Raw genomic sequence first — 24,221 nt, forward strand, 5'->3', positions numbered from 1 at the left:
ATAGCCCCTTTCCCCTCCAAGACCTGTCTCTATTAGAGGTCGACCGATTATGATTTTTCAACGCCGCCGATACCGATACCAATTATTGGAGGACCAAAAAAGCTGATTAATCTACCGATTAAAAAAAAAATGCATTTGTAATAATGACAATTACAACAATACTGAATTAACACTTATTTTAACTTCATATAATACATCAATAAAATCAATTTAGCCTCAAGTAGATAATGAAACATGTTCAATTTGGTTTAAATAATGCAAAAACAAAGTGTTGGAGAAGAACGAAAAAGTGCAATATGTGCTATGTAAGAAAGCGACACGTTTCAGTTCCTTGCTCAGAACATGAGAACATATGAAAGCTGGTGGTTCCTTTTAACAGGAGTCTTCAATATTCCCAGGTAAGAAGTTTTAGGTTGTAGTTATTATAGGTCTATTTCCCTCTATACCATTTGTATTTCATTAACCTTTGACTATTGGATGTTCTTATAGGCACTTTAGTATAGCCAGTGTAACAGTATAGCTTCTGTCCCTCTCCTAGCTCCTCCCTGGGCTCGAACCAGCAACACAACAACAACATCCACCATCGAAGCAGCGTTACCCATGCAGAGCAAGGGGAACAACTATGAGAAGGCTCAGAGCGAGTGATGTTTGAAACGCTATTAGCGCACGCTAACTAGCTAGCCATTTCACTTGGGTTACACCAGCCTCATCTCGGGAGTTGATAGGTTTGAAGTCATAAACAGCGCAATGCTTGAAGCACAACGAAGAGCTGCTGGCAAAACGCACGAAAGTGCTGTTTGAATGAATGTTTACATGCCTGCTTCTGCCTACCACCGCTCAGTCAGATACTTGGATACTTGTATGCTCAGTCAGATTATATGCAACACAGGACATGCTAGATAATATCTAGTAATATCATCAACCATGTGTAGTTAACTGGTGATTATGATTGATTGTTTTTTATAAGATAAGTTTAATGCTAGCTAGCAACTTACCTTGGCTTACTGCATTCGCGTAACAGGCAGTCTCCTTGTGGAGTGCAACGAGAGAGAGGCAGATCGTTATTGCGTTGGACTAGTTAACTGTAAGGTTGCAAGATTGGATCCCCCGAGCTGACAAGGTGAAAATCTGTCTTTCTGCCCCCAAACGAGGCAGTTAACCCACAGTTCCTAGGCCGTCATTGAAAATAAGAATGTGTTCTTAACTGACTTGCCTAGTTAAATAAAGGTGTACAAAAAAACAAAAAATCAGCAAATCGGCGCCCAAAAATACCGATTTCCGATTGTTATGAAAACTTGAAATCGGCCCTAATTAATCGGCCATTCCGATTTATCGGTCGACCTCTAGTCTCTATGGACACAGGCAGATGGACAATGCTTTCAATAAAGCTCCTATCGTCGCTGACGAACATGCTCACTTTTCTAATATGATGGAAAGGCTTCAATCTTTCAGTGTGTCTCTGAGGTGAATCCCACTGTCGTGATTGGCCCATAGCGGACAGATGAAAGCACACTGGGACTATGTAAAGAAACCATGTGAGGGGAAGTTGGGGAACAGCATTCAGGCCTACTCCGACAACTTTAACAGTGCAGATCGAGGCTGTTATTTTTCTTCTTTTCACATATTTTGCCCACTTTATTTCTGCTGCAGAACTACTTTTCTAAAAGCAATTTATTTGTGTTTCTGGCAAAATGTTTGATTTGAAAACGAGCAGTGTAATATGACCTAACAATGTTATCACTTTACAACCGTGTGAAATGTCTTTACTGCGGAACGTTTTAGCTCTGCTTGTCACTGATAGCACACTTGTGTCAATGAAGAACATGTGGAAACACTTTACATTAAGTTGCCCTTATATGATGCAGTTAGTCTATAGCCATTTCAATTGTTTTTAATTGTAATCCATATTTGTTACAGGTGTAGTTACTGGTAAATACTTTGATTTTATAAAAAGGGTTGATATTTCAGCTATGTGGTATTTAAGCAGCTTAATGTAAAGTGATCGACATGCAGGCATCAACATGCAGTTCATTTGACTTCTGTCCATCTCCGAACAAAGGCTGTACTAAACAGATATGTTTATTATATTGACTCCTTTATTTGACTGTATTTATTAATTTGTCATTTTAATACCAATCATGGTTGTATTAAGTTGTAACTTTAACATGATTACATTCCAACATACTGGTTCATAAATCAACTTCAACAATACTTCTCACGGTCTTTTATTGATAAAAATCGTATTCTACCTTTTGTGTGGATTTAATGAAATTGAGAAATATATTCATACTGTGGTCAATATTGTGAGAATTATTCATTGAAAGGAACAATCCTATTCAATCTAAAGGGCGGGCACCTTTTAAACCATGTGGTACAGTACAGGACCAATAAATGGTAGAGCTAGAGTTCGGGAAGACTGTGTTTGCCAGCTCTGCTTCAGTGATGTACCAAACAGCACAGCACAGCTAAGCTAAAGTCCTGTTCTTCCAGGACTGCTTGTTACTCGAGCTTCTCAACTCTCATGCCATGCAATTGATTTGAAGTATATTTGTAAGTCGCTCTGGATAAGAGCGTCTGCTAAATGACTTAAATGTAAAATGTAAATGTATATAAAATGATGACAGTAGAAAATGAATCTGTTTTGTCTCTCACAAAATGATCCAAATCAGAGATGAGAAATGCCACCAAAAGAAACTGCAACAGCACAAAGTCGAGTCGATATTCATTTAACAAGACTTCTCATTAGCACTATATACAGCTTGAAAAAGTACATAGTATATTGTAATTAAGGCTGGGTATGGACTTAATATAGTTTAGCAGCATTAATGCTTAACTTCATAGTACTTGCATTGAATTGCTTTATTATGCAAATGCTCAACTAATGAGCTAGTGGGACCAATCAGCAATACAGTACATATTACAGCTTTGATTGAGACCCCAATACATTTATTGTTAAGCCGTTTATCTATGTTGAACTGGTCTTCTCTGCATTGTGTTGTGTGTAACAATAAGGTTATACTCGGACAATAGACAAGAATAGAGGTGCCGTAAATGTAAAGATCCGCCCGCCCCTTTTCTTCAATTTCAGCCAAAACTGACATACCCAAATCTAACTGCCTGTAGCTCAGGCCCTGAAGCAAGGATATGCATATTATTGGTACCATTTGAAAGGAAACACTTTGAAGTTTGTGGAAATGTGAAAGGAATGTAGGAGAATATGACTCAATAGATCTGGTAAAAGATCATGCAAAGAAAAAACAACCGTTCTTTTGTTTTTGTAGCATCATCCTTGAAATGCAAGAGAAAGGCCATAATGTATTATTCCAGCCCAGATGCAATTTAGATTTTGGTCACTAGATGGCAGCAGTGTATGATCAACGTTTTAGACTGATCCAATGAACCATTGCATTTCTGTTAAAAATGTTAAATCAAGACTGCCCAAATGTTCCTAATTTGTTTATTAATAACTTTGTTCAAAATTGCGCACTCTCCTCAAACAATAGCATGGTATTATTTCACTGTAATAGTCACTGTAAATTGGACAGTGCAGTTAGATTAACAAGAAATGAAGCTTTCTGCTAATATCAAATATGTCTATGTCCTGGGAAATGCTCTTGTTACTTACAATCTCATGCTAATCGCATTAGCCTACGTTAGCTCAAACGTCCCAGGGAAGGAACACCGATCGCGTATGTGCGTGTCTGTTCCCCAGCTAAGTGAATGATTTTCAAGATAATGATATATTCCTTGTGTCTCTCTGATCTAAAAGCCCGACTCCAAGACTGTGGCTCTGAAATGCCAGTTTCAAATTGACTAGATATGTTTCTCCCTCATAGCGGGGGCCCTTTCAACATCCACCAACTCAGTATCTTCAGCATCACATCAGCGTGTGTCAAAACGCCCCTGCACCATTTTGATTTAATATAGATCAGACTTGATTTTTCATAAAAACATGGGCCGGGAACGGGCTTGACAGTTAAGCAAAGCAATTAAGCAACGCACTTTGCCCCTGACAACAGTCAAGTCGGATGGCAGTTCATTGTTTCTGTTGCAAGCAGAGGTGGGAGGCGGGGGTGGGGTGGACGGCCTACCTGGGGAAGTTTTCCATTTCCCAATGCTGAAACCAAAATGCTATCTGCTATCACACAAATGCACACACAAGCTCACAGCTGCACCCAGTTGCGCACAAGCCCACACACATTTCAGTCACAATCTGAGGTGAAAGTGAATGTAGCCTACTTTATGGCTGAATTTCAGGACCTTCAGAACGGGGGATTTTATCAGATGTCCATTATATTACTCAGCATTACCCTCCTACTCATATAGATGAGTAGGAGGGTAATGCATCAAACAATCAAAATGTGCTGCTACAAAAACGTTTTCATTTTGGTTTCTCTGTGGATTTGTATTCATTGCAGCTTAAGAAACAAAAGTAAAAGATAGTGATGAAAACCTGTCCTTTTCTATAGACCATCTCTGCCTTTCCCTAACATGTCAGTGTGATAGCACACGGGCAATGGATGGATGGAAAGCATGCTTTATATGAAAGCACAATCATTGTACAGTAACCCAAACGACTATAGTGACACATTTTTTAAATACATTTATACAGTATGTTTGAAAGAAATGTGTTTGTGTGTTTGATTTGCCCCCAAAACAAGAGAAAGCGTAAGTGGTATGAATCAGCGTACTTGTCATTGGGCTGTGTGTTAGGTGTTGTTAGGGGTTGACAAGCCATTAGACATATATGAGGAACATCAATATAGTTAATATGCACTAAACAAAAAAACAAACAAGGAAATATAATTCTTCAAGAGCATTTCCATTTCACTGGTGATACAGGTAACTGCCAAAATAAATGAGGGATACAAAGTACTGTATACTGAAAGCAGTTTCTTCCACACTGGTATGGTTCCTGAGTTCATAAACATCCCATCATGTTTAGGATAAGGTATAAAATTGTGTTTTAGGTTATTGTCCCACTGAAAGGTGAATTCCTCTCCCAGTGTCTGGTGGAAAGCAGACTTAACCAGGTTTTTCCTCAAGGATTTTGCCTGTGCTTAGCTCCATTCTGTTCATTTTTTTATCCTGAAAAACTCCCAAGTCCTTAACAATTACAACAACACCCATAAGATGATGCAGCCACCACCATGCTTAAACATATGGAGAGGGGTACTCAGTAATGTGTCGTGTTTAATTTGCCCCAAACATAACACCTTGTATTCAGGACAAAAAGTTATTTGCTTTGCCATATTCTTTAGTATTATTTAGTGCCTTGTTACAAACAATTATTTTTATTCTGTACAGGCTTCCTTCTTTTCACTCTGTCATTTAGGTTAGTATTGTGGAGTAACTGCAATGTTGTTGATCCATCCTCAGTTATCACCTATCACATGTCTGTGGAACTTGTTCAGTTTATGTCTCAGTTGTTGAATCTTATGTTCATACAAATATTTACACGTTAAGTCTGCTGAAAATAAACGCAGTTGACAGTGAGAACGTTTCTTTCTTTGCTGAGTTTATGTAACCCAAGCCCTTTACTGCTACCTACAGTAGGCCTTTGTATAGCTAAGTGAATCCAATGTAATGTAACTTCCTATTAGCTATCTATCTTGATGTATCATTGGAAGTTAAAAACACAAGCTCGAAATGCAATTGTAGATAAGAGCCATGGAAGGGGGTGAAACGACTGCAGCTCCAGCTGTCAGTAAAGGGACAGTAGGCTACTGGAAAGGGCAGGTCATTTTGTGGGAGGACATTACGAAAATATTCTCCAGTTCAAGTCCATAGCAAGGAAGACTATGTATTAGGACAGAGAGATAATAGCAACATAATATTCAGTGCTGCCTAATTTTAGTATAATGACGCCGGTTTCTTGGTCTTTTTTTCTGTCCTCAGATACGGAGAGCTGTGAAAGCCGGTCCGCAGATGAAAAGGTTCCAATGAATGTCCCAAGAGCCTGCACACCCGGTACCTGGAAAATACTCTAAAAAATATATTTTATTATAGTTAAAATGTTCATGTTCTGTTCACTTAATATAATTTAAAAGTATGTATTAAGGTGTCTAATATAATACACTAGTCAAAAGCGAATGTAGACATTAATTTCCAAATGCCTTCAAAATCTTTTTTTACAATGGAGTGCCAAAATTGCTGCGGGTGGCTTCAAAACAACACCCCCTGTAAGTAATCTAGGGTTAATACATATCATTGGTTTGAGAAGGATGAAATACAAATGTCCCAATATTTACACAACTCCTTTCTTTCCCACACTTCACTATATCAAGTTGCTAACACCTGGGCACACCTTCGATGGCCTCCCAGGAACTTCGCCATTCCTCCTCCTCAGACCTCACTCCTCCCTCGCCATTCATCTTAACCCTGCACAAGTCCAGCATCACCCCTTCTCCTCAACCCACCCCTAGTCAAGAATCAACCCACCCCTAGTCAAGAATCAACCCTTAACCTTAAGGTTATGTATAGTAACCCTAAGTGTAAAATAATAAATAATGGCTACATCTCAGAAAGTTTTAAACTATCTAGAGGAGTAAAACAAGGTTGTCCACTATTGGCATATATGTTTATTATTGCCATCGAAATGTTAGCTGCAAAGATTAGATCAAACAAAAATAAAGGGATTAGAAATCCGTGGCCTAAAAGCTAAGGTGTCATTGTACGCTGATGATTCATGTTTTATTTTAAAACCACAATTGGAGTCTCTCCACGGCCTCTTAGAGGATCTAGATACTTTTGCTATCCTCTCTGGATTAAAACCAAATTATGATAAATGTACCATATTACGTATTGGATCACTAAAAAAATTCACATTTTACATTACCATGTAGTTTGCCGATTGGGTGGTCTGACGGATATGTAGACATACCAGATCAAATTAAAAGGGCCTATTTATATAACAAATATGAATTCGGTGGGCAGAAATGATTAAATATTGAAGCATTAGACTTCTCACTAAAGGCATCAGTCATACAAAAGTTATACTTAAATCCAAACTGGTTCTCTAGTCAATTGGTACGAATGTCTCATCCTATATTTAGGAAGGGCCTTTTCCCCTTTATTCAGATTACACCTGCTCACTTTCGGTTGTTTGAAAAGGAAATAATCTCCAAAATATCTTTATTTTTTAAACAAGCCTTAGAAAGTTGGTTGCAATTTCAGTTTAATCCACCTGAAAGGACGGAACAAATAGTACAACAAATATTGTGGTTAAATTCAAATATACTAATTGATTAAAAAAAACGGTATTTATCGAATAAATGTTTAAAAAAGGTATACATTTAGTGAATGATATCATAAATAGGACTGGTGGAGTTATGTCGCACATGCAGCTAACACAGACATATGGAAATGTCTGCTCTACCCAAAATTACAACCAATTAATTGCAGCATTACCACAAAAATGGAATAGGCAAGTAGAAGGGGGGAAAAAAGTAAGGAACTTGTATGTCGGCCCTGTAGTAAAGAACATAAATGGTTAAAGAAAAGTGTGATAAATTAAATTGGTATATGTTTTTATTTAAGGACCAAAAAACTGACAGCTGTGCCATATTAATTGCAAAATAGTTGGGAAGAGATTTTCGATGTACCCATTCCATGGCACATGGTTTATGAATTGATACGCAAAACAACGCCGAATTCAAAATTTCGAATTTTTCAATATAAATTACTATACAAAATTCTTGCAACTAATAGAATGTTATATATATGGGGGATACAATCTTCCCAGCTCTGCAGATTCTGCTGTGAGGAGGCAGAGTCATTAGATAATTTATTTTGGTACTGTCCATATGTAGCTCATTTTTGGTCACAGGTCCAGGAATGGCTGAAGAATTGCAACATTTGCCTAGAACTAACACTACAGATAGCAATACTGGGTGATTTGAAAAGCCATAGTCAATCAATAATATAATAATTATTTTAGCAAAAATGTTTATTTTTAATTTACAATCTGTAGAAGCTATGAGAATAGGAAGGTTCAATTATTTTGTGAAGCATCACAGCACAGTTGTAAAATATAAGGCAAGTAGAAATCCAAAATGGATGATGTTGAGAGACAGATGGGAGGGGTTGAGTGGAGCTGCAGGGTGGGACTAATAACAAAATAAACAATGTAAAACATACGGGATCTGTAAAATGTATATAGGTTCGGAACTTTTGTGAAATAGCATAGTTACAAATAGAAATCATCAAACTGGATGGACATCAGAAATAGAGGAAGGACTAAGAACAAACAAGAGAGAACTATTGTAAAGTAGACTGTGTCTGTAGAGTGTGTATAAGATGTATGGATTGAAGGTAGAAGCAGAAGTGTTTATTAGTTTACTCCAATTGGGGGAATCGGCGGAAGGGTTTGCGGGGAATAATAATAAAGGTGTATTCTTTAAAAAAGTATGTCTATATAGGTATGTGTATATATATGCATGCGTGTATGGATATATATATTTACCACAAAAATATGGGGGATTGGAAATGATGCAGACAATTACATTGGAAGCAACATTCTTTTCGCAATATTAAGCTGATCCACCCTCTAAAAAAAGAAAAAAAGAATCAACCCTGCACTAGTCAATCCTCACCCCTGCATTGCTCAGTAATCAAGCCTCATTTTGTATTCTCACCCTGCCCTTTTTTTGCACAATGGTGAACTTTTCCATTAGCCGAAAAACAGGCACATTTGACAACAAAAAAAACGGAGTTATAAGTTTGGGAAAATGTAGCTAGCAATTACCTTCATAATTAACTATGATTAAATTAATTTCAATGAAAATGTTGCTAGGTAATATGAATGTCATACATTGGCACTCCACTGGCGGCAAGTTAACTCAACCACTCCACTTCCCAGATCTTGGATACCCTATTACATTCTTAGAATTCTGATACATCACCATAGCTAATTAACATTGGTTGATTTAAGCAATAAAGCAAACCATGCCCATTCCAAAAATGAAAGCAAATTAATTGTCTATAACTCAATGATCCTGCTTTGTAACTAGACCTACTCCATCTATGTAGTTTGGGTGTTAGCTAGCCTGTCAATAAAAGAACACAGCTAGCTAGCAAGTTAAAGATGGAACACCCAGTAGGGAAACCAGTGCCACTCCGTTTCTTTGACGAAGCAGAGCTGGGAAGCATCGCAGTAAAATGTATTTCAGTACATAATGTTGTTCTATCATGTGTGCAATGATGTCCCTAAGATATTGTATTGTTGAAATGAATTAAATCATAAATGATCACTAGCTGGTCAATAGAAAAGCTCATTGCAATTTAAAAATGTGCTTTAATGCAAGAGTGAGAACTGATGCACAGGTGAGTCAGAGGGGTGATACCTGAACAATGCAGGGGTGAAGCTTGACCAGTGCAGGTTTGATACTTGACTAGGGGAAGGATGAAGGTTGAGGAGAGGTGACACTTGACTAGTTGAGAAGTGAGGTCTGAGGAGGAATGACAAAGTTCCTAACAAGTGTTCTGTACTTCTAACACCAATACAATCCTGCTGTCTACCAATCAGTCCAACACCTCAGCCACTACTCTAAATACATGGTCTCTGGTGTCAAACAAAGGATGCCTCTTACAGTATATGAAACATCAAGAAAACAGCAACTGCAAAATGTTTAAGATGTTGATTTCACCAGGTATCTCGCAAGTGTTACCTGTCATGTCACACCAAGTAAGTATTCAAATCATTGCAAAGCGGTAAGGACCAAAGTATTTTAGGCTCGCTTTCTGCAAATCAAATCAAATTGTATTTGTCACATACACATGGTTAGCAGATGTTAATGCGAGTGTAGCGAAATGCTTGTGCTTCTAGTTCCGACAATGCAGTGATAACCAACAAGTAATCTAACTAACAATTCCATATACACAGTGTAAGGGGATAAAGAATATGTACATAAGGATATATGAATGAGTGATGGTACAGAGCAGCATACAGTAGATGGTATCGAGTACAGTATATACATATGAGATGAGAATGTAGACAAAGTAAACAAAGTGGCATAGTTAAAGTGGCTAGTGATACATGTATTACATAAGGATGCAGTCGATGATGTAGAGTACAGTATATACGTATGCATATGAGATGAATAATGTAGGGTAAGTAACATTATATAAGGTAGCATTGTTTAAAGTGGCTAGTGATATATTTACAACATTTCCCATCATTAAAGTGGCTGGAGTTGGGTCAGTGTCAATGACAGTGTGTTGGCAGCAGCCACTCAATGTTAGTGGTGGCTGTTTAACAGTCTGATGGCCTTGAGATAGAAGCTGTTTTTCAGTCTCTCGGTCCCAGCTTTGATGCACCTGTACTGACCTCGCCTTCTGGATGATAGCGGGGTGAACAGGCAGTGTCTCGGGTGGTTGATGTCCTTGATGATCTTTATGGCCTTCCTGTAACATCGGGTGGTGTAGGTGTCCTGGAGGGCAGGTAGTTTGCCCCCGGTGATGCGTTGTGCAGACCTCACTACCCTCTGGAGAGCCTTACGGTTGAGGGCGGAGCAGTTGCCGTACCAGGCGGTGATACAGCCCGCCAGGATGCTCTCGATTGTGCATCTGTAAAAGTTTGTGAGTGCTTTTGGTGACAAGCCGGATTTCTTCAGCCTCCTGAGGTTGAAGAGGCGCTGCTGCGCCTTCTTCACGACGCTGTCAGTGTGAGTGGACCAATTCAGTTTGTCTGTGATGTGTATGCCGAGGAACTTAAAACTTGCTACCCTCTCCACTACTGTTCCATCGATGTGGATAGGGGGGAGTTCCCTCTGCTGTTTCCTGAAGTCCACAATCATCTCCTTAGTTTTGTTGACGTTGAGTGTGAGGTTATTTTCCTGACACCACACTCCGAGGGCCCTCACCTCCTCCCTGTAGGCCGTCTCGTCGTTGTTGGTAATCAAGCCTACCACTGTTGTGTCGTCCGCAAACTTGATGATTGAGTTGGAGGCGTGCATGGCCACGCAGTCGTGGGTGAACAGGGAGTACAGGAGAGGGCTCAGAACGCACCCTTGTGGGGCCCCCGTGTTGAGGATCAGCGGGGAGGAGATGTTGTTGCCTACCCTCACCACCTGGGGGCGGCCCGTCAGGAAGTCCAGTACCCAGTTGCACAGGGCGGGGTCGAGACCCAGGGTCTCGAGCTTGATGACGAGCTTGGAGGGTACTATGGTGTTGAATGCCGAGCTGTAGTCGATGAACAGCATTCTTACATAGGTATTCCTCTTGTCCAGGTGGGTTAGGGCAGTGTGCAGTGTGGTTGAGATTGCATCGTCTGTGGACCTATTTGGGCGGTAAGCAAATTGGAGTGGGTCTAGGGTGTCAGGTAGGATGGAGGTGATATGGTCCTTGACTAGTCTCTCAAAGCACTTCATGATGACGGAAGTGAGTGCTACTGGGCGGTAGTCGTTTAGCTCAGTTACCTTAGCTTTCTTGGGAACAGGAACAATGGTGGCCCTCTTGAAGCATGTGGGAACAGCAGACTGGTATAGGGATTGATTGAATATGTCCGTAAACACACCGGCCAGCTGGTCTGCGCATGCTCTGAGGGCGCGGCTGGGGATGCCGTCTGGGCCTGCAGCCTTGCGAGGGTTAACACGTTTAAATGTCTTACTCACCTCGGCTGCAGTGAAGGAGAGACCGCATGTTTTCGTTGCAGGCCGTGTCAGTGGCACTGTATTGTCCTCAAAGCGGGCAAAAAAGTTATTTAGTCTGCCTGGGAGCAAGACATCCTGGTCCGTGACTGGGCTGGGTTTCTTCTTGTAGTCCGTGATTGACTGTAGACCCTGCCACATGCCTCTTGTGTCTGAGCCGTTGAATTGAGATTCTACTTTGTCTCTGTACTGACGCTTAGCTTGTTTAATAGCCTTGCGGAGGGAATAGCTGCACTCTTTGTATTCGGTCATGTTGCCAGACACCTTGCCCTGATTAAAAGCAGTGGTTCGCGCTTTCAGTTTCACGCGAATGCTGCCATCAATCCACGGTTTCTGGTTAGGGAATGTTTTTATCGTTGCTATGGGAACGACATCTTCAACGCACGTTCTAATGAACTCGCACACCGAATCAGCGTATTCGTCAATATTTTTATCTGACGCAATACGAAACATGTCCCAGTCCACGTGATGGAAGCAGTCTTGGAGTGTGGAGTCAGCTTGGTCTGACCAGCGTTGGACAGACCTCAGCGTGGGAGCCTCTTGTTTAAGTTTCTGCCTGTAGGCAGGGATCAACAAAATGGAGTCGTGGTCAGCTTTTCCGAAAGGGGGCGGGGCAGGGCCTTATATGCGTCGCGGAAGTTAGAGTAACAATGATCCAAGGTTTTACCACCCCTGGTTGCGCAATCGATATGCTGATAAAATTTAGGGAGTCTTGTTTTCAGATTAGCTTTGTTAAAATCCCCAGCTACAATGAATGCAGCCTCCGGATAAATAGTTTCCAGTTTGCAAAGAGTTAAATAAAGTTAGTTCAGAGCCAACGATGTGTCTGCTTGGGGGGGGATATATACGGCTGTGATTATAATCGAAGAGAATTCTCTTGGAAGATAATGCGGTCTACATTTGATTGTGAGGAATTCTAAATCAGGTGAACAGAAGGATTTGAGTTCACACCATGTCTCGTTAGTCATGAGGCATACGCCCCCGCCACTCTTCTTACCAGAAAGATGTTTGTTTCTGTCGGCGCGATGCGTGGAGAAACCTGTTGGCTGCACCGCCCCGGATAGCGTCTTTCCAGTGAGCCATGTTTCCGTGAAGCAGAGAACATTGCAGTCTCTGATGTCCCTCTGGAATGCTACCCTTGCTCGGATTTCATCAACCTTGTTGTCAAGAGACTGGACATTGGCAAGAAGAATGCTGGGGAGTGGTGCGCGATGTGCCCTTGTCCTGAGTCTGACCAGAAGACCGCTACGTTTCCCTCTTTTTCGGAGTCGTTTCCTTGGGTCGCTGCATGCGATCCATTCCGTTGTCCTGTTTGTAAGGCAGAACACAGGATCCGTGTCGCGGAAAACATATTCTTGGTCGTACTGATGGTGAGTTGACGCTGATCTTATATTCAGTAGTTCTTCTCGACTGTATGTAATGAAACCTAAGATGACCTGGGGTACTAATGTAAGAAATAACACGTAAAATAACAAAAAACTGCATAGTTTCCTAGGAACGCGAAGCGAGGCGGCCATCTCTGTCGGCGCCGGAAGGCAGCGCCTGAACATTCGGTTTTACTTGGTTCTTCAGTGCCATTTTGACTCCAAAATGAGAAACATTCCTGAAATTCCATGAGAGTAAAGGAACTGATCTATTGGCAAATTCCATGAGAGAAAAGGAACTGATCTATTGGCAAATTCCATGAGAGTAAAGGAACTGATCTATTCGGACATTTTAAGAATGATCGCAATCCATTCATAAAAGGACCAAGTGAAGAGGGTTAACACATTCAATGCCATTGTGTAAAAAGGTTATTTGAAGATTGTGCTTTTCATTATCCTTACTGAAGCATAACATTGTCACGATGGGAACTAGACTAGTTAAAATACTTGGGTTGGCATTCTAGACATGTCTACTGTGATTAAATTCCAGTCGTTACCCATCTGAGAACCAAAAAAAGTGGCAGGGAAAAAGGAAACAAATAGACTCAGTTGATTCAATTTTTTAAATGTTTATATCATACATAAGACCGCTTGAATATAATACAAAGGGCTTGTCCATTTAAAAAAAATGTTTGGAACATTCTCATATACAGAGCAAGTATTGACTAGATCTTACAATCTGTGGACACAGGTATTTCTTTTCCCATGCCGTTTAATCTTTACAATGCACGTCAGATGTCCTGTAACCAAACTGTTGTCAATCACTCAAAAATCAGACGACTGGGGGACAGGAAGGCAAGGGTGGCAATAAAAAGCCTGTATTCCAATTAAATAGGGAGCAGAGCAGAAATGATATTGAACACTTGGGAGTAAAAGTTGGATGGTTTGTTGACGATCGTGGCTTTCACTTTCACACACACGTATCAGTAGCCCGACTGCAAATGGCCCCACGGTGGAAGCTTATGCCAATTTTGATGCACCTAAAAATAGTTCCTGTAATATATGTACATAATTGCGTATGTATTTATATATTAAAACACAGCTGTCATTCAGGTTTGTAGACACATCCACACACTATACCCTGTCTATAATATTTACGGTATGAATATCTACTCTCCTGTTAATTTAAACCCTAAAAGTTTTGCATTTGTACTGGCATTGTCAACTACTTTGGCCTGGAAGCACGGTTACCCACTGACTAATATCACAGAACTTCCACTGCATGGTCTCCACATTGACTTAAATGTACTCAAAATACCATTAGGAAAAAAGTAGTGAGTTCTAAACTTCCTTTATTAAAAAAATACAAATATATACATAATAAATTCTATTTCAGCTATTAAAATGGGGTTGAAAAGTAAACACCTGAAGCCTGTGATGTCATGGACACCTTTCCTCTAGCTGTTGCCGCCCCCTTACATTTTTGCAAAGGGTACAAAACTTAGGCCAGTTGTCCCGTATCCTCAGGCATCACACGATGAGACTGGAGTAGGACACTCCAGCAGGCAGGGCTCACCTCTCACACCATTCATCCCTACTAGTTTCCTTTTGGATTCAACCTCCATGGTGAGAGCTTCAGTCAAAGATGGATTTGAGCTAATTTAGAGCAGTATCCCAGCTAAAATGTGGATGTGTACAATGCCTCTCTGCTAGCTAGGTCAAAAAAGGTTGTTTCTAAATTGACGGGGGAAAAGGGACACCATTTTAGCCACTGCCATGAAGACTGCCGAAAGTAGTCAGGGCAGCTTTATCCAGACAGGCACGTTTGAAACAACCGCTGAATACCTGGTCACAAATTGAAGGATTAATGCACCGTTCACATCTTTCCTCTCTCACTTTCAACTCATGAATACGAGGACTTGCCTCAACTAACAGCGACCATACTGATACTCCGGAACCCGCAGAGTAGCAATCAGCGTTGGCATCTATTGTCCCTCAAGTCCTTGAGAACAGAAAAGTTATACCAATGAGAGATTTGTTTTGTTTGTTGTTTGTCTTTTTAGAGAAAAAAAAAACCTTTACAACCAATTCTGTTGAAGATTCAGCTAACAGTAAATGTACTGAGTTCAACAACCGCTCCAGTTTTGCTAAAGCAATAGATTCAGCCATTTTTGCTGACATTTTAAAAAGGTCTTGATATACCTTGTGTCAAAGTGCAGAACTGCTACATTATTGGTTACAGAAATCTATGTGCTATAAAAACAGCTTTGGTACAATAAATTATCAAAAAGGGAAAATAAATTACTGTAAAATTCACAGCATAATTGTGAGGCAAAAAAGCAGTCACATAAAATTCAGCATGTTTTCATATTAAAGATGAACAGAAGACATTTTTGCAGATGCTCTGTTGGAGGAACCACATGCTGAAGAAACAAGTAAAAAGTTGGAAGGGACAGTCATAGCCAATTCCATCCATCTTGCAACAAAAATACTTCTGTGAACTTACAAGGCCCGGCAATCACTGGACCTCGCAAGTCACACGTTTTAGTTAAAGGCCTCAAATTACCATTCTCAAAACACATTTTTTCTACATTTTCTTTGTTAAGAATTATGTTTGTTTTATACCCAAACTTCAAAAATAGAAAGCTATTTTCTCATTTAAACGATAATGTCCAGCTTCGTTCCCCACCCCCCACCCTTAATTTGAGAGTCCCAAAAAAACATAAGGCCAAAGAGTTATCTAAAAAACCGGACACTGCCCGGACAACTGTACTGTAGGTTTGGGGTGGCTCGGCCCTGGCCACTGCTCCTAAGTACATCTCTTCAGTGTGGCCTTTTTCAAGTCCGGGGAGGGCTAGGACTTGTACTTGCCTGGGGCCTCCCAGCATGGCACTCTGCTGCACAGCTGTACATGGCTGGCCCCGCGCAGCGCATCCACATTCCTCTCAAAGAAACAAACCCAGCGAGATGGAAACTCCCTGTATAATGCTTCAATCCTCTGCCACTCTATGGACAGGTATACTACAAAGCAGGATCAATGAGTTAGCCAGCCAACTTGCCTAAATATTCAGAAATAACTTATTTTAAAAAAAGAAGCTTGAAATGGAAATGGTCTAATGACAAAAACCTGGTTGTTTATAAAAGTTAGCTAACTCATTGATCCTGCTTTGTAGTATACACTTCATGTCTCACAGCTCACAGGTGGGATTGTACAACAGAACAGAAAAATTCAAATGAGAATATAAATCCAGAGAAAATTATTCTTGCCGAATATGGAAAAAAGTGCAAATGTGTGGATAGGAGTTTCTGGAAATGTTACGGTGCTGTAACAATTCCTTTACTAAATAGCCGTTAACAAATAATGTCTACGTGATTTTCTATCCACAGACTTCTAAGCTCTCGGCTGACAATAACAAGGAATAATGCAAACCATGCAGTCGAGTGAGAGTTGTATGTGAAATGAACGGATGTTTCAGTACTGTTGTGAAGTATGTTATGCAAGAACGTTTGTAGTAAAAATCTAATTCCCTGTGAACACTGAAAATGGTGGAGCGAATAATCCCATTTGAAACCAAAGTGAAGAGAGAAACCCAAGGGTGGCATGGGGAGGAGTTGGAGAAATGGTGGGCTTTGCACTGTGGTAGAGAGTAAGTGATAATCTCCCCCTCTAGTTTAAAGCAGCTTTTTGATTCTTTACGCACTTTTTTTGTTGAACTAAAAACCCACCACCTTCAAAAAAACAAAACATTCTCAGTTTAGTCACGAACTGGCGACAGAACTCTGCTGTACACAGACTCCTGCCATGGGCGACTCCTCCCTGTCTATGCCTTGTCTCATGCCCATGGGGTAGGTGGGGTGGCCCGCCATCCCAGTCTCTTGTCTGGGGTTGGAGAAGGCACCCAGTCCCATTCTGCCGTTCTGGCCAAAGTCCACGGCTGCGTTGGCAGGGAGCGGGCGCAGCTGGTAAGCCTTGTTCCCCTGGGTCCCGGCGGAGGAGGAAGATGTGGAGGAGGAGGAGGAAGACATGGAGGTCATAGACAGGTGGCCGTGCACCACCTCCACCGAGTTCTCTGTGGAGGCACTGTTGATAGGGGAGTGGTAGAGGTGGGACCGCGCAAACAGGCCCTGCTGTCCATGGGGGTGGTGGGGTTGATGGTGTAAGTGATGGTGTCCGTGGTGATGGTGCTGGTGGGCGGAGGAGCTGTTGCCGGGGGCCAAGGGGTGGATGGCCTTGGGCGCCTGGGGAGGCACGTGAAAGGTGGTTTCCTGGACGGGGTGGGTCTCCACTGTCACTGTCTGCACCCCTTTGCCACCTGCCCAGCCAACTGGGGGAGGGAGCGGCTGCCTCGCCTGACACACAACAGCAACAGTCAGTAACTCAAATGATTGATAACAGGTTACACCTATGCTTAGAAAACCCAATACTTCCCCAAGCTGTGCATATGAGAGGGCTCATCCATCTCAAATGGGAGTTGGGGTAAAGGTTGTTAACCTGGGTTATAGACTATGTGACAATCTAGTGGGGGTCACTTGGCCAGGAGCAATAGCGTGTGTATGAGACTTGCCTGTGGGAAGAGATTTTCGCAGTCCATGGCCTGCACGGCACTGAAGTGACCTCCGCTGTGCCGATGTGTTGGGTCCGAGCGCGCCCGCCCACTGGTGCTCGTGCCAGACGACCCTCCTGCAGAGCAGAAACACAAACAGAAATTTATGTTGAACATTTGAGACAGTTCCAATCTCCCTTAAGGCTCTGCACTACCTACACTAATTTCATCATGTCTAATCCGGTACTGAAAAAATGTATTCCTTGGGAATCCCAGTGTGCGAGGCTAGCGCAAACAAAGTGAACACCCCAGGGGTTCCCCAGGATTGGACTGAGAGACATGGGTCTAAGGTCACGCTAATGCTTCAAAGTGAACCCCCAAGTTCTCCATGCAGCTTTGCAGCTGCGTTGCTCTCCCTACCTGAGCTGGAGGAGGTGCTGGAGGTGGTTCCAGAGGACTGGGACTGCTCCAGTGCGGGGCTGGTGGACACGCTGCTGCTCGTGTTGGTCCCCTCATCCGCAGTCTTCTTGAAGAAGCTGTGCTGCAGGGCGTAGTAGGGCTGGATGCGGCTCTTGGGGTCGTAGTCCAGCATCCGAAGGATCAGATCCTTGAACTTCAAGTAGTCAGCGACAGCGTGGCCAGACTCACCCGCCCGCCGCCCCCCAGGACCCCCCGCCTCCACACCCAGGATGCTGTGCAGCTTCCGCATGCCCGGCGGCTTATACTGTGCACACACAGAACAGAGACTTTGAGGATATATACACTCACTATTGCAAAGGACATTTATGACATCACAACAACATAATTGACAGGGTGATTTTGTTGAACTCACCCTTTTGCCATCTTTGGTCTTCTTTGCACCCCACGTGCTGTCCGATATCTTCTCAAAGAACTTTCTGGCCTTGGGCGCCTGGTCCAATATGTAATTGGGAGGGACACCCAGAACTTCCACTATTTTGTTAATTTGATCAATCTGAAAAATCAGAAGACCACAATTAAGAATGTCTTACCCTATTTGGCACTAACTGCGTATGAAATTGCCTGCACCTGAGTATAGTGTGACATGTGGCATGTGAGAGGCATGTGACACATGCCTCTTATAAACAATACAACAACTAAACTAGGTGAAAAGTGGAGTCCGGTCTCCTACTGAAACGTTCAAAGCACCACAGCTCCCTCTGTTGGTCTTTATTAGGTTCTCACTCCCTACACTCATCTTGATGAAGACAAAAACTGAAAATCTTTCTCACATGAGCCCAATGAAGCATCACAGGTAAGCATTATCTGACAAGTTATATTATCCTAAATAAAGACTACATCTTTTCATTCCATGAGTCCTACCTCATTGGCCCCACTGAAGAGGGGCTCTCCGGTGTGCATCTCCACCAGAATGCAGCCCAGGGACCACATGTCGATGGCCAGGTCATAAGGCATGCCCAGCAGCACCTCTGGGGAGCGGTAGAAGCGACTCTGGATGTACTGGTAGATCTGAGTGGACAGAAAGGGGTCACAGCTATTAGGACATGGCATTTTTGATACCCTTTTCTAGCCATGAAACCCTTTCCATAAAACATCTTTCCACATCATACTCTACCAATCCATCTATCCAATAATTAATCAATCCATTAAATAGAGAATCCATAGTGGGTCACAAAAATATCAGATTCTCAGTTTTGGTGTAAGACTTATGTAGCATAAAATGACCATATTAACCTCCAGGAAAAACATCCTCCTCCTCATTCACTTAGCCTCTGTTAGTGATGGGGGGGGGGTCGATAGTTACAAGTTACAAATTATAATCGATAATTTGAGTACAAGATTCCACCTATTTTTTTGCTCCGTAGCTTTCGCTGCCTATCAAAAACGCCAGTATTTTTCATCCTATATCTTGTAAACCATCTTTTTAAATAGTGAGATTTTATTTTATCTGATCATTTAAAAAATGTTCTCATGCTCTCCCTCGTCTCTCTGCCGCAAACATACAGTGCCTTCGGAAAGTACTTTAGACCCCTTGATTTTTTCCCATATTCTGTTACGTTACAGCCTTGTTCTAAAATGTATTACATTTAAAAAATCCACATCAATCTACACACAATACCCCACAATGACAGAAATACCTTATTTACATAAGCAATTTAGACCCTTTGCTATGAGACTGGAAATTGAGCTCAGGTGCATCCAGTTTCAATTGATCATCCTTGAGATGTTTCTACAACTTGATTGGAGTCCACCTGTAGTACTTCAATTGACTGGACATGATTTGGAAAGGCACAGACCTGTCTATATAAAAAGGTCCCATAGTTTACAGTGCATGTCAGAGCAAAAAAAAGCCATGAGGTCAAAGGCATTGTCCGTAGAGGTCCGTGGCGGAATTGTGTCCAGGGACAGATCTGGGGAAAGGTACCAAAGCATTTCTGCAGCATTGAAGGTCCCCAAGATCACAATGGCCTCAATCATTCTTAAATGGAAGAAGTTTGGAACCACCAAGACTCTTCCTAGAGCTGGCCGCCCAGCCAAACTGAGCAATCGGGGGAGAAGGGGATTGGTCAGGGAGGTGACCAAAAACCTGATGGTCACTCTGACAGAACTCCAGAGTTCCTCTGTGGAGATGGGAGAACCTTCCAGAAAGACAACCATCTCTGTAGCACTCCACCAATCAGGTCTTTATAGTAAAGTGGCCAGACAGAAGCCACTCCTCAGTAAAATGCACATGACAGCCCGATTGGAGTTTGCCAAAAGGTACCGAAAGGACTCTGACCATGAGAAACAAGATTCTCTGGTCTGATTAAACCAAGATGAAACTCTTTGGCCTGAATGCCAAGCATCACAACTGGAGGAAACCTGGCACCATCCATATGGTGAAGCATGGTAGTGGCAGCATCATGCTGTGGGGATGTTGTTCAGGGGCAGGGAGACTAGTTAGGATCGAGGGAAAGATGAACGGAGCAAAGTCGAGAGATCCTTGATGAAAACCTGCTCCAGGACCTCAGACTGGGGCGAAGGCCAAGACAACGCAAGAGTGGCTTCGGAACAAGTCTCAATGACCTTGAGTGGCCCACCCAGAGCCTGGACTTGAACATCTCTGGAGAGGTCTGTAAATAACTGTGCAGCGACGCTCCCCATCCAACCTGACAGAGCTTGAAAGGATCTGCAGAGACGAATGGGAGAAACTCCCCAAATACAGGTGTGCCAAGCATGTAGCATCACACGCAAGAAGACTCGAGAATGTAATTCGCTGCCAAAGGTGCTTCAAAGTACTGAGTAAAGGGTTTGAATACTTTAGTAAATGTGATATCAGCTTATTTTTTTATAAAAGTGTAAACATTTCTAAAAAAAACTGCCTGCTTTGTCATTATGGGGTATTGTGTAAAAAACGATTTAAGCCATTAAAGTGAAGCGGTCTGAATACTTTTGGAACATCAAATCGCAATACCTATAGAATAATGAGAAATGCAATACATATCGTATCGGCACCTAAGTATTGTGAGATCCCTGGCAATTCCCAGCCCTACCCTCTGTCCCAGCTGGCAGGAGCTGCCAAAATCCACGATCTTGATGGCGCTCCTCTTGGGGTTACACAACAGGATGTTCTCGGGCTTCAGGTCACAGTGGATAATGCTGAGCTCGGGCGTGGCCAGGAACAACAGTGCTGTGCACATTTGCTGGGCAAACTTGCGTGTGAGGTTGAGTGAGACGCCACGGAAGTTGGTGTTCCGCAGCAGGTCGTACAGGTTGTAGGAGAGCATCTCAAACACCAAGCACAGGTGGCTCCGGAACATGAAGTGGCGCTTAAGGTGAACTGAAGAGAGAGAAGAGGGGACAAAAAAAAGACTAATGAGCATTTGTTTTGAGTTAGGTTGATACACTAGTGATGTTAACATATTGGATACTGATTATTGACTTGCGCATGTTAATGGACTGGTTTCCTGGACAGATTAAGCCTCATCCTGGAGTAAAAAGCCTTTTCAATTAAGGTTCTCCAAAACATTTACATATTAGTCATTTAGCAGACTCTTATCCAGAGCGACTTACACATATTAATACTTTTTCGTACTGGTCCCCCGTGGGAATCGAACCCAGAACCCTGGCACTGCAAGCCATGCTCTACCAACTTAGACACATCGGGGCGGTCCTGTGTAGCTAGCAGGTAGCACACTTCAATCAAGATGTTTTGGGGTCTTTCTGGTATTACTATAGTAAAGACTCCATCACAAAGTTGAACAGAAGTCAAATAAATAAATGTAATGTATGTATGTACAGTGGGGCAAAAAAGTATTTAGTCAGCCACCAATTGTGCAAGTTCTCCCACTTAAAAAGATGAGAGGCCTGTAATTTTCATCATAGGTACACTTCAACTATGACAGACAAAATGAGGGGAAAAAATCCAGAAAATCACATTGTAGGATTTTTAATGAATTTATTTGCAAATTATGGTGGAAAATAAGTATTTGGTCACCTACAAACAAGCAAGATTTCTGGCTCTCACAGACCTGTAACTTCTTCTTTAAGAGGCTCCTCTGTCCTCCACTCGTTACCTGTATTAATGGCACCAGTTTGAACTTGTTATCAGTATAAAAGACACCTGTCCACAACCTCAAACAGTCACACTACAAACTCCACTATGGCCAAGACCAAAGAGCTGTCAAAGGACACCAGAAACAAAATTGTAGACCTGCACCAGGCTGGGAAGACTGAATCTGCAATAGGTAAGCAGCTTGGTTTGAAGAAATGGAAGACATACAAGACCACTGATAATCTCCCTCGATCTGGGGCTCCACGCAAGATCTCACCCCGTGGGGTCAAAATGATCACAAGAACGGTGAGCAAAAATCCCAGTACCACACGGGGGGACCTAGTGAATGACCTGCAGAGAGCTGGGACCAAAGTAACAAAGCCTACCATCAGTAACACACTATGGCGCCAGGGACTCAAATCCTGCAGTGCCAGACGTGTCCCCCTGCTTAAGCCAGTACATGTCCAGGCCCATCTGAAGTTTGCTAGAGAGCATTTGGATGATCCAGAAGAAGATTGGGGGAATGTCATATGGTCAGATGAAACAAAAATATAACTTTTTGGTAAAAACTCAACTCGTCGTGTTTGGAGGACAAAGAATGCTGAGTTGCATCCAAAGAACACCATAACTACTGTGAAGCATGGGGGTGGAAACATCATGCTTTGGGGCTGTTTTTCTGCAAAGGGACCAGGACGTCTGATCCGTGTAAAGGAAAGAATGAATGGGGCCATGCATCGTGAGATTTTGAGTGAAAACCTCCTTCCATCAGCAAGGGCATTGAAGATGAAACGTGGCTGGGTCTTTCAGCATGACAATGATCCCAAACACACCGCCCGGGCAACGAAGGAGTGGCTTCGTAAGAAGCATTTCGAGGTCCTGGCGTGGCCTAGCCAGTCTCCAGATCTCAACCCCATAGAAAATCTTTGGACGTAGTTGAAAGTCCGTGTTGCCCAGCAACAGCCCCAAAACATCACTGCTCTAGAGGAGATCTGCATTGGGGAATGGGCCAAAATACCAGCAACAGTGTGTGAAAACCTTGTGAAGATTTACAGAAAACGTTTGACCTCTGTCATTGCCAACAAAGGGTATATATAACAAAGTATAAAAACTTTTGTTATTGACCAAATACTTATTTTCCACCATCATTTGCAAATAAATTCATAAAAAATCCTACAATGTGATTTTCTGGATTTTTATTCTTCTCATCAAATCAAATTTTATTTGTCACATACACATGGTTAGTAGATGTTAGTAGTGTAGCGAAATGCTTGTGCTTCTAGTTCCGACAATGCAGTAATAACCAACAAGTAATCTAGCTAACAATTCCAAACCTACTACCTTATAGACACAAGTGTAAGGGGATAAAGAATATGTACATAAAGGTATATGAATGAGTGATGGTACAGAGCGGCATAGGCAAGATACAGTAGATGGTATTGAGTACAGTATATACATATGAGATGAGTATGTAAACAAAGTGGCATAGTTAAAGTGGCTAGTGATACATGTATTACATAAAGATGCAGTAGATGATATAGAGAACAGTATATACGTATACATATGAAATGAATAATGTAGGATATGTAAACATTATATTAGGTAGCATTGTCTAAAGTGGCTAGTGATATATTTTACATCATTTCCCATCAATTCCCATTATTAAAGTGGCTGGAGTTGAGTCAGTGTGTTGGCAGCAGCCACTCAATGTTAGTGGTGGCTGTTTAACAGTCTGATGGCCTTGATAGAAGCTGTTTTTCAGTCTCTCGGTCCCAGCTTTGATGCACCTGTACTAACCTCTCCTTCTGGATGATAGCGGGGTGAACAGGCAGTGGCTCGGGTGGTTGTTGTCCTGGAGGGCAGGTAGTTTGCCCCCGGTGATGCGTTGTGCAGACCTCACTACCCTCTGGAGAGCCTTACGGTTGTGGGCGGAGCAGTTGCCGTACCAGGCGGTGATACAGCCCGCCAGGATGCTCTCGATTGTGCATCTGTAGAAGTTTGTGAGTGCTTTTGGTGACAAGCCGAATTTCTTCAGCCTCCTGAGGTTGAAGAGGCGCTGCTGTGCCTTCTTCACGATGCTGTCTGTGTGGGTGGACCTATTCAGTTTGTCTGTGATGTGTACGCCGAGGAACTTAAAACTTACTACCCTCTCCAC

The 24,221-nt window shown here is 42.2% G+C and overlaps 1 protein-coding gene across 3 annotated transcripts in view; it reads right to left on the reverse strand.

Moving 5' to 3' along the window:
* Window positions 1-13,625: 13,625 nt before the first annotated feature.
* Window positions 13,626-24,221, reverse strand: part of LOC115105691 (dual specificity tyrosine-phosphorylation-regulated kinase 1A-like) — a 37,273-nt gene continuing 26,677 nt past the window's right edge. For all 3 annotated transcript variants that reach the window (XM_065023729.1, XM_029627987.2, XM_065023730.1), the window contains exons 6-11: window positions 21,069-21,355; window positions 18,898-19,044; window positions 18,389-18,529; window positions 17,977-18,280; window positions 17,578-17,693; window positions 13,626-17,362 (exon numbers count right to left, since the gene is read on the reverse strand). In XM_065023729.1, coding sequence (XP_064879801.1) covers window positions 16,772-17,362; window positions 17,578-17,693; window positions 17,977-18,280; window positions 18,389-18,529; window positions 18,898-19,044; window positions 21,069-21,355 — 1,586 coding nt within the window. In that variant the 3' untranslated portion in view covers window positions 13,626-16,771. The remainder of the gene's footprint in view (window positions 17,363-17,577; window positions 17,694-17,976; window positions 18,281-18,388; window positions 18,530-18,897; window positions 19,045-21,068; window positions 21,356-24,221) is intronic.

This window comes from Oncorhynchus nerka, linkage group LG10 (assembly GCF_034236695.1).
Source record: "Oncorhynchus nerka isolate Pitt River linkage group LG10, Oner_Uvic_2.0, whole genome shotgun sequence".
Classification (NCBI taxonomy): Eukaryota; Metazoa; Chordata; class Actinopteri; order Salmoniformes; family Salmonidae; genus Oncorhynchus; species Oncorhynchus nerka.